The sequence below is a fragment of the Hakea prostrata genome, chromosome 9, assembly GCF_041222555.1.
Source record: "Hakea prostrata isolate BN-2017 chromosome 9, UWA_Hpros_2, whole genome shotgun sequence".
NCBI lineage: Eukaryota > Viridiplantae > Streptophyta > Magnoliopsida > Proteales > Proteaceae > Hakea > Hakea prostrata.
The window spans coordinates 41,891,465-41,905,900 of record NC_142608.1 but is presented as its reverse complement, the minus strand read 5'-3'; the positions used below and the strand labels follow the sequence as shown (position 1 = coordinate 41,905,900).

The window sequence follows — 14,436 nt, the reverse complement described above, 5'->3', positions numbered from 1 at the left end:
CGTTACACACTTGAGTTCCATGTTAAGTAACAGATCCTCATTATAGTTAATCAGTACCCCAGACCAAATCATAAAAAGCATAGAAAAAGAACTGCCTCCTTGATGTGAACCAAATTCTAGGGCTTAGATTGTAGGAACATTGCCTCTAGAATTTGAGCTCACTCCAGGATCCTCTCTCAGGGAACCAGCAGTCTTCTAGGGCTTTAGAAGCTTGTAATTGAGCTCTTGAAAAAACTAGGGTTGGCTAAGGTTAGGGGTAGGTCTCGGAGGCTTTGACCAGGCTTAGGTTTGAAGGAATTTGCTCTTTAGGGATTAATACTATGCTGTAACAAAGGTATCAGACCAGGGAATTAAGTCCAGGATTAGGTTTCAGGGCTTTAAGGCTGAATACAAGGGTCTTAGGGTTTCAGTTTGTTGTAATTCTAATACTATTCTTAAGGATAGACTTGTCTCTAGGACATTATTTGTAATAATCCCACACTAGGAGTATCTCTTTTGACTCTCATATTATTATAAATAAAGATTGATTGTGTCTGCCTATCACATGTCAGAAGTTCTCAGACCATTCAACATGGTATCAAAGCTGAAAATCCTCGAAATTTGATCCACAGATCTGAGAAGCTTCCACAGAGCCCTAGGAGCTACCATCGCCAGCCTCTTTCACCTGAAAACACCACTGCCTCCCTTCCACCACTCTCTCTCTCTCTCTCCAGGTCATAGGGCCATTGCCAACCCCCACCGGTGGCCTAGGACCCCCACTGCTACCATCACCTAGTCTTGAGAACTTCACACATCACTGTGGGGTCCCTAGGACCTTGGATCCTTGCTGCTCCCTCCTAAGATCTCCAGCGAGGTTCCTAGGGCATCACGTTGTTCCTACAATCCCTCTAGGGACCTGGCAACCCTACCTTTCCCTTCCTATACCTTACCACCACCCTTCCAAACCTTTTTTTGGCCTTCACCCTTCCTCCTATGTCTTCTTCCTCTTGATGATGAGCACTTTTCCTCCTACCAAGGGTTTGTTATCCCATTTGTGGTGCTGAATGAAGCATCTGTAATTTTTTGGATTGATTGTTCATCAAATTCCATGCAATGACCTCTAAATCTGTCACCGTTGCCTCTTTTGATTCATCTGGTATGGTGGATGCTCTAGTTACTCGTGAGCGTGATTTTTCCCTATTTCGAATGACTCTTGTTAAATTCAATAGGACTTAACAGAGGTGTAAGTGCAGAATTTTCACTAGGGTTTGTATGCTTTAAGGCTTCTAGGTTGAGCATGGAATGATTCAAGGGTTCGGATAGGCTAGAACTAACTCTGATTTTGTTGTTTTACGATTTCAGAAATAACACTTTTAGGCTATGGCTCGGACTAGGTTTCTTACTTCGCTTAGGAATCTTGGTTAGGGTTAGGGCATGGTCCGATTGGGTTGAATACTGGGGTTAAGGGGATGATGTTCCTAAAGTTTGGGATGGATCTAATGGTTAGATTGCCATAGGTCGGATCTTGAAATTTAGGTCTAAGAAAAAGTCCTAACAAAAAAAATATCTGGAAAATAACTAGTATATGGGGAGGTGAGGAGAAGCTTGTAAGTGGTCTAGAAGAAGAGGAAGGTGGTTAGGAAGGGGCTGGGGTTGCCATTTACTTACTCGGAGTTGAAGATAGGCTGCCATGAGGGTTGAACTGCTGCTGGAATTGAAGGTTGTCTGCTGAAGTGTTGCTGAATTTCTCTTACTTACTTGCATGCCCAGAGAACACTTGCTGGAAATTCAGAATGGTGATGAAAATTGAAGAAGAATTTTACTAAAAATCTGCAAAGGCCCTCTCAATAGGAATTCCGGTCCTCAAACACAATTTTCTTATTCAGATAATCAAACTTAAGAGATTACAAAGAACTCTTAGTCTTCCATCTATCAGTAGTATCACTCGACATTTGAACCTAGTTAGTAAAGTAAATAAAGCAGGAGAGGTGGAATTGGAGACAGTAGTTGATGTTGATGGAGAATTATCCAGCAAGTACGTCCTATTTCCAAGTCCTTAAATACACAACGAGAAGGGTAGAAAGTTATTTTGCGGTTCAAACGTCGAGTGATACTACTGATAGATGGAAGACTAATAGAAAAGTTGGGAATCTCACTGGACTTCAAATTGACTCTCTAATTTTAATTATGACTGTAAATCAATAACTTCCACATCAACAAGGACTCGATCATAACTTACTCTATAGAAATTCAATTTGAATTCTAAGAGTAAGTATGGTGTCATAAATAAAATGTAGGCTCCGACTAGGGGACTCCAACACAAATTAGGTATCACACCTAGACAAGGAATCTACAGTAAATCACAAAATACTAACTCAAATCAGAAAATAAAAATAAATCTATGGTCCTAACACTTATCTGGACCCAATGGGACCCAGACCTAGGACACCACGAAATTTGCATAATGACCAGAATACCCCTAGATCAACTTAGGGGCATAGGGTTTGGGGAAGTAACCCTAGGCCCTAAGGAACTCCTGGAAACAGTTTACATCACTCACATTGTTATTGTTATTTTTTGTTGAGGGTCATATGGTATGTGCACTCATATCTACCAGTTTCCTTCACAAAAATCTGGAGAAAATTTTATCTGAGTTTTAGCTTATTCTATCCATGAACGGCTGTATCGGGAATAGTTTGGATTGATTATTGTTGCTTTGTGGATCAACTTTCCTTGGCTGATTTCTGGTTCCAGCAATATTTTTCGAATCTTATTAAACAAAAATTGAAGCTTGGTGCAATTTCTGCCTTCTGATTGTTCCCTGGACTGAAATTATTAAGTGTTATTTATTTATTTTATATCTTTTGATGGGTGAATCTAAGACCTCTATTACTGAAGTGGTATCTTCAGCCTCTCACCATATAAATGAATAGAAGTTGGAAGGGGCAGAAAACTTCCATTGATGGAAGAGAACTGTTACCTTGGTGTTAAAAAGCCAAGGGCAGCAAACACATCTTACTGAGACTCCTCTTGACGGTGACAAATTACAGGAAAAGGTTGATACTTGGATTTTAGGACAGATTTTAAAACTCCATTGAGAGAAACATTGTCGATTTTACAACTCATACTGATACTGCAGAAGAATTGTGGGAATATGATAAGCCCCTGATATCAAGAGTCTATATTCGACAAGGAAAGCACTCCCAAGGAAACGATTGACAGTTTGAAGAGTGAAGAGAGTCCTGTCGTTTTCAGCAGAGTCCTAGTGCATTCAGGCGACTGGCAAATTTGAAGCATGAAGAGTCCTTCTGCGTTAAGGTTATTAGAATTAGATTTAGAGAGTCAAGAGTCATAATACATCTAGGTTAGAGTTACATTACAGTTAGGTTTCTTTTGAAGAGTCCTACTCGAAGTAGGCTGATTTTGTTAATTAATTCGATAGGAATGTAATTGCTATAAATAGGGGGGAGGATGAGTAGAAAGGATATAGAGAGAAGTTTATGTGAGAGCCATTGCTCTTGGGTAGCCGTAGGAATCACCTACTGCTGGTAGATTATATTGTTTCTTATTCAACTTTTATTCAAAGTCTCGTTTTTCTTCTTGAGTTATTCCACCTTGTTAAGTAACCTCATTCAGGTACCTAACAGAATATTTGAATGTTTTATATTCTAGTCAATATAATCTTTCTTCATGTATTATAAGCCATCATAGGAGTTGTGTAGGGTTGATCAGAAAGGATATATGTCAACCCAATATTTTGCTGACCTAAAAAAGAAAAAAAAGTATGAGGGAGTAAATTCTATATTACCTATGACTTCTAATGTAACCTAGATCCAAAATCAGGCCCTAGAAAGGAATTTGATTCAGTTCAGTCTCAAATTCTTGGTGGCGATAACGTAGCTACGTTTTCTGACACTTTCTCATGACTTTTCTGTGCTTTCAAGGAAAATTTACATGATTCAGCCAATTCAGCCCTTGCTTCTTTTACTCCTAACTGTGGTTCCAGTGGCAGATCCAGTTCTGGGGGTGCTCCTACAGAAAGCCCCACTACTACCAATACACATGGTCCTAGAGATGCTGATGTAACCTGCCACATGGGAAGAGGCACCAGCACACCCAGATTTTCTAGTAAACCACATGACAATAACAATTCTTAAACCTCATGAGTCATAGCTTGAAATTTTGCTTTAGCACTAGATCTTATAGCAACATTTTGTTTCTTGCATTGCTATGTTGTCTATGTGAATGATATTCTTATCATTGGAGAGACTCTATTGCTACTAGAAAATTAAGATTCATTTGAAACTATATTTTCAGACTAACGACTTGGGGCTCTAGTATTTTTTGGGTGTAGAAGTTGCTCAGTCTAAGAAAGGGGTCTTTTTATCACAATGTAGGTATGTCATTGATCTGTTGTCTGAAACAATGATGCTTGAGTCCGAACTTCCAGATGTTTCCATGGATGCTATTGAGAAACACGATATTGGTAAAATGGCTTATTGATCAATGATCTCAAGCCCTCTATTTATAATTAAGTGGAAAACACAATATTACAAGAAATAGAATTTTACATGAATACAAACTCTAATTGAACTCCTAGTAGAATCCAACACTCCTCCTCAAGTTGAGGCATAGATATTAGTCATGCCCAACTTGCCTACAATAGGAAGGAAATCTCTTTCTTTCAAGCCTTTAGTGAAAATATCTGCTACTTAGTCTCCAGATCTTACAAAAGGCATGCAGATAAGCCCTTGTTCCAGCTTTCCTTTGACAAAAAACCTGTCAATTTCAATGTGTTTAGTTCGATCATGTTGCACCGGATTATTAGCAATACTAATAGCAGCCTTGTTGTCACAATATAACATCATAGGGTTTGGAACTTGGACTCCAATATCTTGTAGTAAGCCTTTCAACCATAGTAGCTCACAAGCTCCACGAACCATAGCTCTATATTCAGCTTGGGTACTAGATAAAGCTACCGCATTCTGTTTCTTACTTCTCCAAGTAACTAGATTACCTCCAACAAAGGTACAATAACCTGAAATTGACTTCTGGTCTGGAGATCCAGCCCAGTCTGCATCAGTGTATGCTTCTACTTTTAGATTATCAGTGAGTGACAAAAGTATTCCTTTTCCAGGAGTTCCCTTCAAATATTGTAGAATTCTGGTAACTGCCTTCATATGGACTAAATATGGATCATACATGAATTGGCTCACTAACCCATACGGCATAAGCGATGTCTGGCCTGGTGTGGGACAAGTAAATAAGTTTCCCTACCAACCTTTGGTATCTTCCTTTGTCCATTGGTTCTTCCTCTTTTTCTTTAAGTTTAGCTCCAGCTTCAATAGGGGTATCAACTGCTTTACACCCCAACATTCCCACTTCTAATAATAAATCTAGGACATACTTTCTTTGGGATAGGAATATACCTTTCTTTGATTGAGCCACCTCAATCCCTGAGAAATATTGTACCTTCCCTAGATCATTAATTTCAAACTCTCTGCCAAGAAAGTCCTTCAACTTTTGAATTTCTTCACCATCATTCCCTGTGATGACAATATCGTCTACATAGACAATGAGAAGTGTGATGTTAGTACCTGACTGCTTGACAAATAGTATACAATCAGCATTGCTTTGTTTGTACCCAATAGAAGTCATTGCCTTTAGGAGGCGTCCAAACCAGCATCTAGGAGACTGTTTTAACCCATAAATTGACATTTTCAACCGACAAACTTTCCCTGCAGTATTGTCATCGGAGAAACCATGTGGGATTTCCATATAGACTTCTTGCGATAACTCCCTATATAAGAAGGCATTCTTTATGTATAGTTGGTGCAAGTTCCAATCTTTGTTCACAGCTACAGACAATAGAACCCTGACAGTGTTTATTTTCGCAACAGGGGCAAAAGTCTCCTGATAATCAATCCCCTAGGTCTGGGTAAACCCCTTTGCAACTAGTCTAGCTTTCAACTTGTTGACTAATCCATCCATATTTTGTTTAACCACAAACACCCATTTGCAGCCCACTAGTTTTTTTCCTGGAGGAAGTGTAACCAGCTCCCAAGTGTCATTTTTCTTCATTGCCTGCATTTCCTCTACCATAGTTGCCTTCCATCTCTTATCAGCATAGGCTTCCTACCAACTTTTATGAACAGATACAGGTGACAGAGAGGATATAAAAGCACGGTAGGAATCAGACAAAGAGTTATAAGAAACATATTTAGCTATAGGATGTTGAGTACAAGATCTGACTCCTTTTCTAACAGTAATAGGAAGATCAGAAGAAGATACCTTACGGGGAACAATATAATCTGATTCTGGAGCAGGAGACTGAAGTGGTAACGTATCACATTTCTCCACCTGCTTTAGCCGGTTGTAATTCTTCCTCTGATAAGTCTGCACCTCCTTATTCTGGTCAATCTGGTTTTGAAATACCTCAACAGTTTGTCTCACAAGAGTGGTCTCCCCCTGGCTAGGTTTTTCACATGGTTCAGAAAATGAAGGGGGAGGATTAGAGTCCTCAGGTATAGTGGCAGAAGTCTCCCCCTGGTCAAGAAACTCTTCTGGGACTCTTAAGTTGTGTTGGTGTGTGATAAGAAGATCTAAAGTCAGAAAGAACACCTCTCCTCTATAAAAAAAAAAAAAAGGCTCCCTGAAGAATCTTATTAGGACATTTAAAATCAAGTATCCTACTAGGCATCCTATTCATAAGGTAAGAAGTAGTGAGTATAGCATCACTCCAGTATTGGTCAAGTACATTCATAGCAATCATAATGGAACGGGCTATCTTTAAGAGACGCCGATTCTTCCTTTCGGCAACCCCATTTTGGGCAGCTGTATCAACACAACTGGTCTGGTGTATTATGCTAGAGTTAAAGAAATATCTCTGAAATTCACCATCAATATACTCTGTGCCATTGTCACTGCAAAGGATCTTCATAGTGGCATTGAACTGAGTTTTAATCATTTAAAACATTGGAAAACCTCATTTTTGTTTTAAAAGATAAATCCATGTAGAATAAGAGTGACAATCAATAAAAGTAACAAAGTACCTATGGCCAATAATAGACACACGTCAGCAAGGACCCCACACATCAGTATGAATTGGCATAAAAGGAATAGTTTTTCTATTTTGAAGAGAAGGAAAATAAGTAGAACGAGTCTGCTTCGCAAAAATGCATGCTTCACAAAAAAAATCATCCTCATTACAAGAAGAAACTAAATCAGGAAATATTTTCTTAAGAGTTCCTGAGGGGGGGTGACCTAGCCTACGGTGCCACTGTGAAGGTTTGATATTACAGAATGGACCTTATTAGAAGATGTAGTAAGAGCAGAAGTAGATCCTTCAATCGACTTGAGCAAATAAAGTCCATTGTCTAGTTTACCACGTCCAATCTCCTTCCCCGTGACCAGATCCTTGAAGACACAGTAAGATGGGAAAAATGTCACTTTACAATTTAAGTTATGTGTAAGACTAGTGATAGAGAGCAAGTTAGTAGAGAAAGAGGGAACACGTAAAACTTTAGACAAAGAAAGTGATGGAGAATGTTGAATGGTCCCTTTTCCAGTAATGGAAGAATAGGAGCCATCAGCAATTCAAACTATATCCTTTCTAGAAATTGGAGAATATTGTAAGAAAAAGGAGGATAAATTTGTCATATGATCTGTGGCTTTTGTATTAATAATCCAAGGAGTAGAATCTGAAGAAACTTGAAAGCCTGTAAAAGTTTTACCTAAAGTAGCAAGGTAGGAGTTGGTTTGGTTAGTAGAGGAAGCAGTGGTAGAGGCTGTACTGGCAGTAGAAGACTGCAGAATACGCCACAGAGTAGTTAACTCCTCCGTGAAAGACCAACGTTTGCCAGAGGGTGTTGTGGAAATTGTCTCTGAAAAATGAGCTTTCGGTTTCCTCTTTTTTGTGATCTTTTTTGCTCAAAATCAGCAAGCTTCCCATGGAGCTTCCAACAATTGGCCTTGGTATGATATGGCTTGTGACAGTGTTCACACTTGACAATCTCCTTCGTTGAATAAGATTTAGTGCTAACAGACTGTAAGGCTAATTTCTCCACAATATGAGCATGAAGCATGGTTAATCGAAGGCTTTCCTCACACTGAACAAGTGCATAAGACTATTCTAGTGTAGGAAAGGGAGAACGACTTAATACTTGCACTTTGATCTGATCATACTCCACATTCAAACCTGCCAAGAAGTCATATACCCAAATCTTATCAATGTGCCCCTTATAAGTAGTCACATCATCTAGATTAGTGGGGTGATAATCCCCATAATGATTCAATTCCTGCCAAAAAGAGTGCAACTCAGCATAATATTGGGCCACAGTCAATTCCTTTTGGGTAGTCTAATGAAGCTTCTTTCGTATCTTATAAACCTGTGCATCATTCCCCAATTGTTCATAGATTTCAGTAGTAGCCTTCTAGATTTGGGCTGCAGTATCAAGTAATAGGTAAACCCAGGGCAATATTTGGATGCATGGAATTCAAAAGGAATGACATAATAAGAGAGTTATTTGATATCCATTTATCCTGTAAAACACCTGCGGTAGTAGGTTTGATAGTAGTGCCCGTAATGTGTCCAACTAGTCCTCTTCCAGCAATAGTCAGGTAAGCAGATCGAGACCAGATCAAATAATTTGTGCCATCAAATCTTACCGAAAGAGGATTAAGAATGGGGTAATGGTCGGATCCAGTGGGAGCAATAGTACCATTAGTGGTTGCCATGTTGAAAGAATTATTTGCAGTTCTTCAGTCTTCACCCCTTCAAAGTAACTGAAATATCGCAGAATACAATAGCCAAACCACCCAAAAAAAATGATAGAATTCAAAAAATGCTTATAAAGAATTCCTTTTCTTTTGTTAAATGCAAAAACTATAAAAGAAATTACAAATAAACCAACCCTTAAGACATAATAAATAGGTTTTTGGCTAATAGAACCAGAGATAAAACAAAATATGGTTATGTCAAAGGATGGATGGTCTGGTCTGGTCTACTGGTTGTTGGCTAATGGAACCAGAGAAATAAATATGGTTTTGGCTGGTCTATTTCATGCGATGGGTTCAGAAGCTTCGTAGGTTACCTGTGAGGGACGATGGCGATTAGGATGGAAGTAGGCGACGGCGATGGTGACGAAAGCAGGCGACGGGCAATGGCGACGGAAGCAGAGTCTGAGTCTGGCGATGGCGATGGAAGCAGTCTGGTGATGGCGATGGAAGCAGAGTTGATGATGGTCGATGGCGGAAGTTGCAGGGTTTTGGGTTGAAGAAGAAGGTGAAATCTGAAAAAAGAAGATGGAATCTGGAAAAAGCTCTCTCAAATCACCGAAAGCAGAGTCGAAGATGCTCGTTGTAACTTGCGAACTCAACAACAAACGAATTGAACTCGCACGACTCCGTTTCAACCCTAATCGGAAGCAGAGGCGATGGCTTCTAGAGGGACGTCTCGACAATGGAGGTAGGTCTTCCTCAGCAAGATTTTTTCCTTCTCTTCCCTTGCCTAATTGAACTTAGGCTCTGATACCATGTTGAGAAACATGATATTGGTAGGATGGCTTATTGATCAATGATCTCAAGCCCTCTATTTATAATTAAGTGGAAAGCACACTATTACAAGAAATGGAATTTTACATAAATACAAACTCTAATTGAACTCCTAGTAGAATCCAACAAATGCAAATTTAAAAATTATGCCTTGTGATGGAGTTGATCTTAATGATCTAGGATAGTATAAAATCTTTTTTGGCAAATTGGACTATTTGATGCAACTTGACCTATACTTTTCCTATCAGTGTTATGAGCTAATTTCTATCTGCTGCTCAAACATCTTATTAGGGTGTTATTCTACAAGTGTTGAGGCATCTTAAGAAGGCTCCTGGCTGTGGGCTACTCTAAACAAATCATAGTCACAGGAGATTTGATGGCTTTTCTGGTGCAGACTGGGCTAGCTTTCTGACTAATAGAAGATCAACCACAGGTTATTACACTATGGTTGGAGGGAGTCGTGTCTCTTGAAAAAGTAAGAAACAGATAATGGTTGGTTGATCATGTGCAAAGCCAGAATGTCAAGCTATGGGACAAGTCACTAGCAAGCTAGTACACATTACACAATTATTGAAAAAGTTTGGCTTTGGTGATGATTCATCTACTTCTCTTCGGTGTGATAATCAGGCTGCTAATTATGTAGCGTCAAACCCTGTTTTTCATGAGCATATGAAGCCTATTGAGGTTTGTTTCATGCTGTTCATGAGAAGTTGCAGCAGCCAACAACCATTGATTTCTCCAAATCATGTCTATACGAGAACAAATAGCTGATTTGTTTGCAAAAAAGTGAGGGGCTGCAAAAGTTTATTATATTTGTAACAAGCAGGTGTTACTTACTTGACCAATGCACCAAAAGCTCCAAAACTAATGAAACCAATGGAGTCAAGCCCCTTAACCGATCCCATAGTAGGTTGGCCCAATATAGTGCCCATACCCTAGAATGGGGCCCATTAAGCACATAAGATGCCACTATGCTTTTGCAATCATCGTCCTCGATAGCTCTCACTCAAGGCAGCTCACACTCTGGTAGTAAGTAGCTCTCTCTCCAAGGGGTTGCATTCTGCTCCCTTGCTTTTTTTATTTTTTCTTTTTAAGGGGGGTTGTGGCTTTTTTTATTTTTTTATTTAATGGTGGCAATTTGCCCTTTCTTGACAGCTTTCACTCTACTCCAAGTAGCCTTCTCCTTAGTAACCTTTCTGAGATTCAAATCCTTGATGCAGTGCTAGCTCTAATACCAAATGTTAGATGCTTGACCAATGCACCAAAAACTCCGAAGGTGATAGAATGGGTTGAGTCAAGCCCTTCAACATATCCCATACTAGGCTTGCCCAATAATACACCAAAGTAGGCCCCATTGTGCACATAAAAGCAAAGCATGTTTAATGTTCATATGCCAACTTGAAGGGGAGTGTTAGAATATGCTAAGGGAAAAAAGGGAAAAAGAATTAGGTCTCGAGATTAGCACCTGACACTAATCACAAGACTTGTCTAAAAGGTTTTCAATTCCTTTCTAGAGTTTATGTTTCTAATTTGTTCTCATGCTGAGCCAAGGTTCCTGCGAATGTTCTGTAAATATTATTAGATTGTTTTGAGTTCCTCATAATTGACGTGAAGCCGCTCAATTTCTTTTCTTCTTCTCCATTCTCTCTACATATATTCTGCTTTATAACAAACTGCAGTTTTCACCCAAAAAAAAAAAGAAAAAAAAAAGAAAGAAACACTGCATTGCATATACATGGTACTGTTGACATAAAGTATCATGTTCTGAAGTATTTTGGAAAAGGGGCCTGTTGAAGCAGCTTAGTGTATGGTTTAGTTAGAATATGTTGAAGAATAAACCAAAACAGCACTTTAGCCTGTGTTTTAGATGTCTAAATTTGTACAACCAAGAGAATGAAAAAGAGTAAGGAAAATATGAACAGAAGAACCAATTGTTTTAGAGCAAAATGAAAAGTGTCATACAAAAGGAATGACTTAGTTGCAGCTTACATGGTGGAAAATGTAACAGAGACACTCAGGCATAAACCGCACATTTGAAGCTTCTCCCCATATAAGAAAATAAAGGCCCATATATAAAATTTTATATTGTTCTACCTCCTGCTTCACAGATGGTAACCTGCAGAGATAATAGTAGCTGAAAATGAGTAGCAGATAAGTGGAAAAGAAAAATTCTGTTACAGAATTTGAAAGATATACGTCAAAAGGTACAACTCAGAGGTTGCATTAGATAAAGATGAAATACTTTCAGGAAAGCCATAGCTGCTTAGCGGAAAGGAAAAGAACAAAATAGATCATTTGTCCTACCAGATATTGCTTTTTCTTCCCAGATATTTGCACCAGCTTGTATAATTCTCAAACAACTTATCCATCAGTTCGTCCACAACTCCTTCCCCTAGCTGTTAACAAAAGAATCATTAGTATCAACATCACATGGTAGATATATTTTATGCATTTAGTATAAAAGTTACCTTTGACATGGATACCCCTTTATTAGTCCGTCGAATATGGATATTAGCAAGAAGCAGAATCAGATGCTCTCGTTGGTTATCTACATTGCCTTTCTGCAGAGGAACACAGGTTTAATAGAGCAACATTTATCATTGGCAATAAATAAGCATTAACATAAAGAGATTATTATGAAAGAAAAAAGGAAAGAATAAAATTGAACAGTAACATTTTGTTATGCTTTAATATGATCTGTAGTGTAAGAAAACACAAGCAGTATAAAATGGAAAAGAAAAATGCAAGAAATAAGGAATCTCTGAAATTACCTGAAATCCAAACAAACCCTGCAACCAGTCAAATAAATCAAAGGGAGTCCCTGGTTGATTTTCCTCCATCGGTAAACCACGAATATTGCGAAGGGCTGCAACAGCAGCATTAATCTGTATATGATCATACTGGTATCAATAAGTATTCCATCGGTGACAACTTCTAGTGGCTCAGGTGGGAGCAGTCATGTTACTGGACAGAAAGAGAAGCTCTCAATAGAACCACTGGACAGCATATATCTCTTTCAACTTCATACCTCAGGGAGTTGCATAATTGCTTGCTGTGAACCTCCAGGATCAAGTGGAAGGATGTTATATGGAACATCAAACTTGGATTTTGCCTCATTGTCATCACCAACAGCAACAACCTAGGAAAAGATTAATGGCACGAATAACAGAAGTAAGAAATCTCTTCTCGAGCTCAAAAATTGGTTAAAGTGTCTGATATATATATATATGCAGATGGAGGGAGAAAACACAACCTCAAGACCAGTTCCAGATGTGATAGCCCTTAATACTTCAGAAAGAACAAAAGCAGTTATACGTGCATCTTGTACCTTCTGCCTGTGAAGGTTTCATATAGACTTAGCAGGTCCTTTGCCAAGGGCAAACTATTGGAATAATTTGGATCATTGATAGTCTGCACGAAGCATTAGACACAGGACTTAATCTAATATTACCTATTTTCCAAATCAACATCTCCCTCATGTTTAAGAATGTAGTCATCGTACATATGAAATACTCTTTCCAATTCACGTGGATCACTTGTTTCCTTCCGCATAGCAAAAGTGGCTTCCTCATCCTATAAATCATTGAGGCATTAAAAGTGGGGAGACATATAAAGGCTATAAGAAATAATCATTTTGTTAGTAAATTATTATTATTATTTTTCAACCCTCACAACCAGTTTGAGGCCAAAGTTGGGAAGAGTAGAACCATACAACAGAAGTTCAAAACAAAACATGCTTATTATGAAGCCGAACAAAAGAATTTGCACTTTCAATTACTGACTGATCCAGGAAGGAAAAAAAGCACTGTCAATTGATTTATGGAAACATGTGCAAGACATGAGAAAAATGGCCAGTGAAAGTAAGCAACAGTTGAGATAAATGATAAGCCAGTCAAAATTATAGGTCAAGCTTCGCCATAAAATGTGAATGCAAGAATGAGGGTCCCTGTGTCAGAGCCATTATGAACCCATGTTGACCCAACACTCAGCATATCTACACTTCACTTAAAATTTGCATTCTTTAGCATATTAACATCACAATTACAGCCTTGTAATCAATCTCCCAATAGGATGGACCACTAGTTTGCATCAAACGTGACCCAGTGACCCCTATGAGCTTCAATCAACATGTTTAGTAAATATCCTCTTGCATGCACAACATTGTGTCCCAATTCCACTCCTTGGTTGAGGGACCTTTATGTCCTCCTTAGATTTTGCATGTTTTTTCTGATAAAGCACATTCAATACCCAAATAAGAAAATAATTAATTTGTTACTATCAAAGGAGACTGAACATATAACTAATAGTTAAAACTGTCAACTGCAGCTACTGTACAGTGGTGGTGAGCCCATGCTCACCCCTGGATCTTGGGTTTGAGCCCCTGGCCCTCACCTCCCCTCCTCCCATCCATTGATTAGATGTGGCACCCAAAAAGTACAAAATAAAAAGAAAAAAGAAAAAGAAAAACTGCATTGATACGGTATAGTTTAGGGCTCGAGGTTAGGTTAATGTTTCACTGAATATAATATCTACTTTCAAATTATTTGAAGATCAAAGCATATTTAAATAATAAATGAAAAAAAAAATTTCCCTTTTTTCTTTGGGTGTGGGTTCCCTAGAAAACTTAAGTTTACGTCCTAAAAGTATTGTTTGGGAATTTGTTTTAGCAACAGGATGTAGCTAAGGATAGAAAAGACATTTCCTGGATCCATTTGATTCCTCACTATGCAGCAATCAATTTGTTTTTCCATTAGTTTTCACAGTACATCCAAGGAGCACCTTTAAACCCCAGAAAATTTCCTTCTCTGGGTTTTCCTCCAGAGTACCTTTGTTGATCCAAATACATAACTAATGTTAGAAACAGGAAGCTGTGCAATTTTTATGGCAGAATGTATCTCTACCTTT

General features: G+C 38.6%; 1 protein-coding gene across 1 annotated transcript in view; it reads right to left on the bottom strand.

Moving 5' to 3' along the window:
* GSL04 (glucan synthase-like 4) overlaps positions 1-14,436 on the bottom strand; it is an 82,821-nt gene that overhangs the window by 66,658 nt on the left and 1,727 nt on the right. Inside the window, exons 3-9 of the mRNA XM_089167900.1 lie at positions 12,983-13,104; positions 12,785-12,866; positions 12,560-12,670; positions 12,303-12,416; positions 12,000-12,092; positions 11,836-11,927; positions 11,521-11,647 (exon numbers count right to left, since the gene is read on the bottom strand). Of these exons, the coding sequence (XP_089024026.1) occupies positions 11,521-11,647; positions 11,836-11,927; positions 12,000-12,092; positions 12,303-12,416; positions 12,560-12,670; positions 12,785-12,866; positions 12,983-13,104 (741 nt within the window). The remainder of the gene's footprint in view (positions 1-11,520; positions 11,648-11,835; positions 11,928-11,999; positions 12,093-12,302; positions 12,417-12,559; positions 12,671-12,784; positions 12,867-12,982; positions 13,105-14,436) is intronic.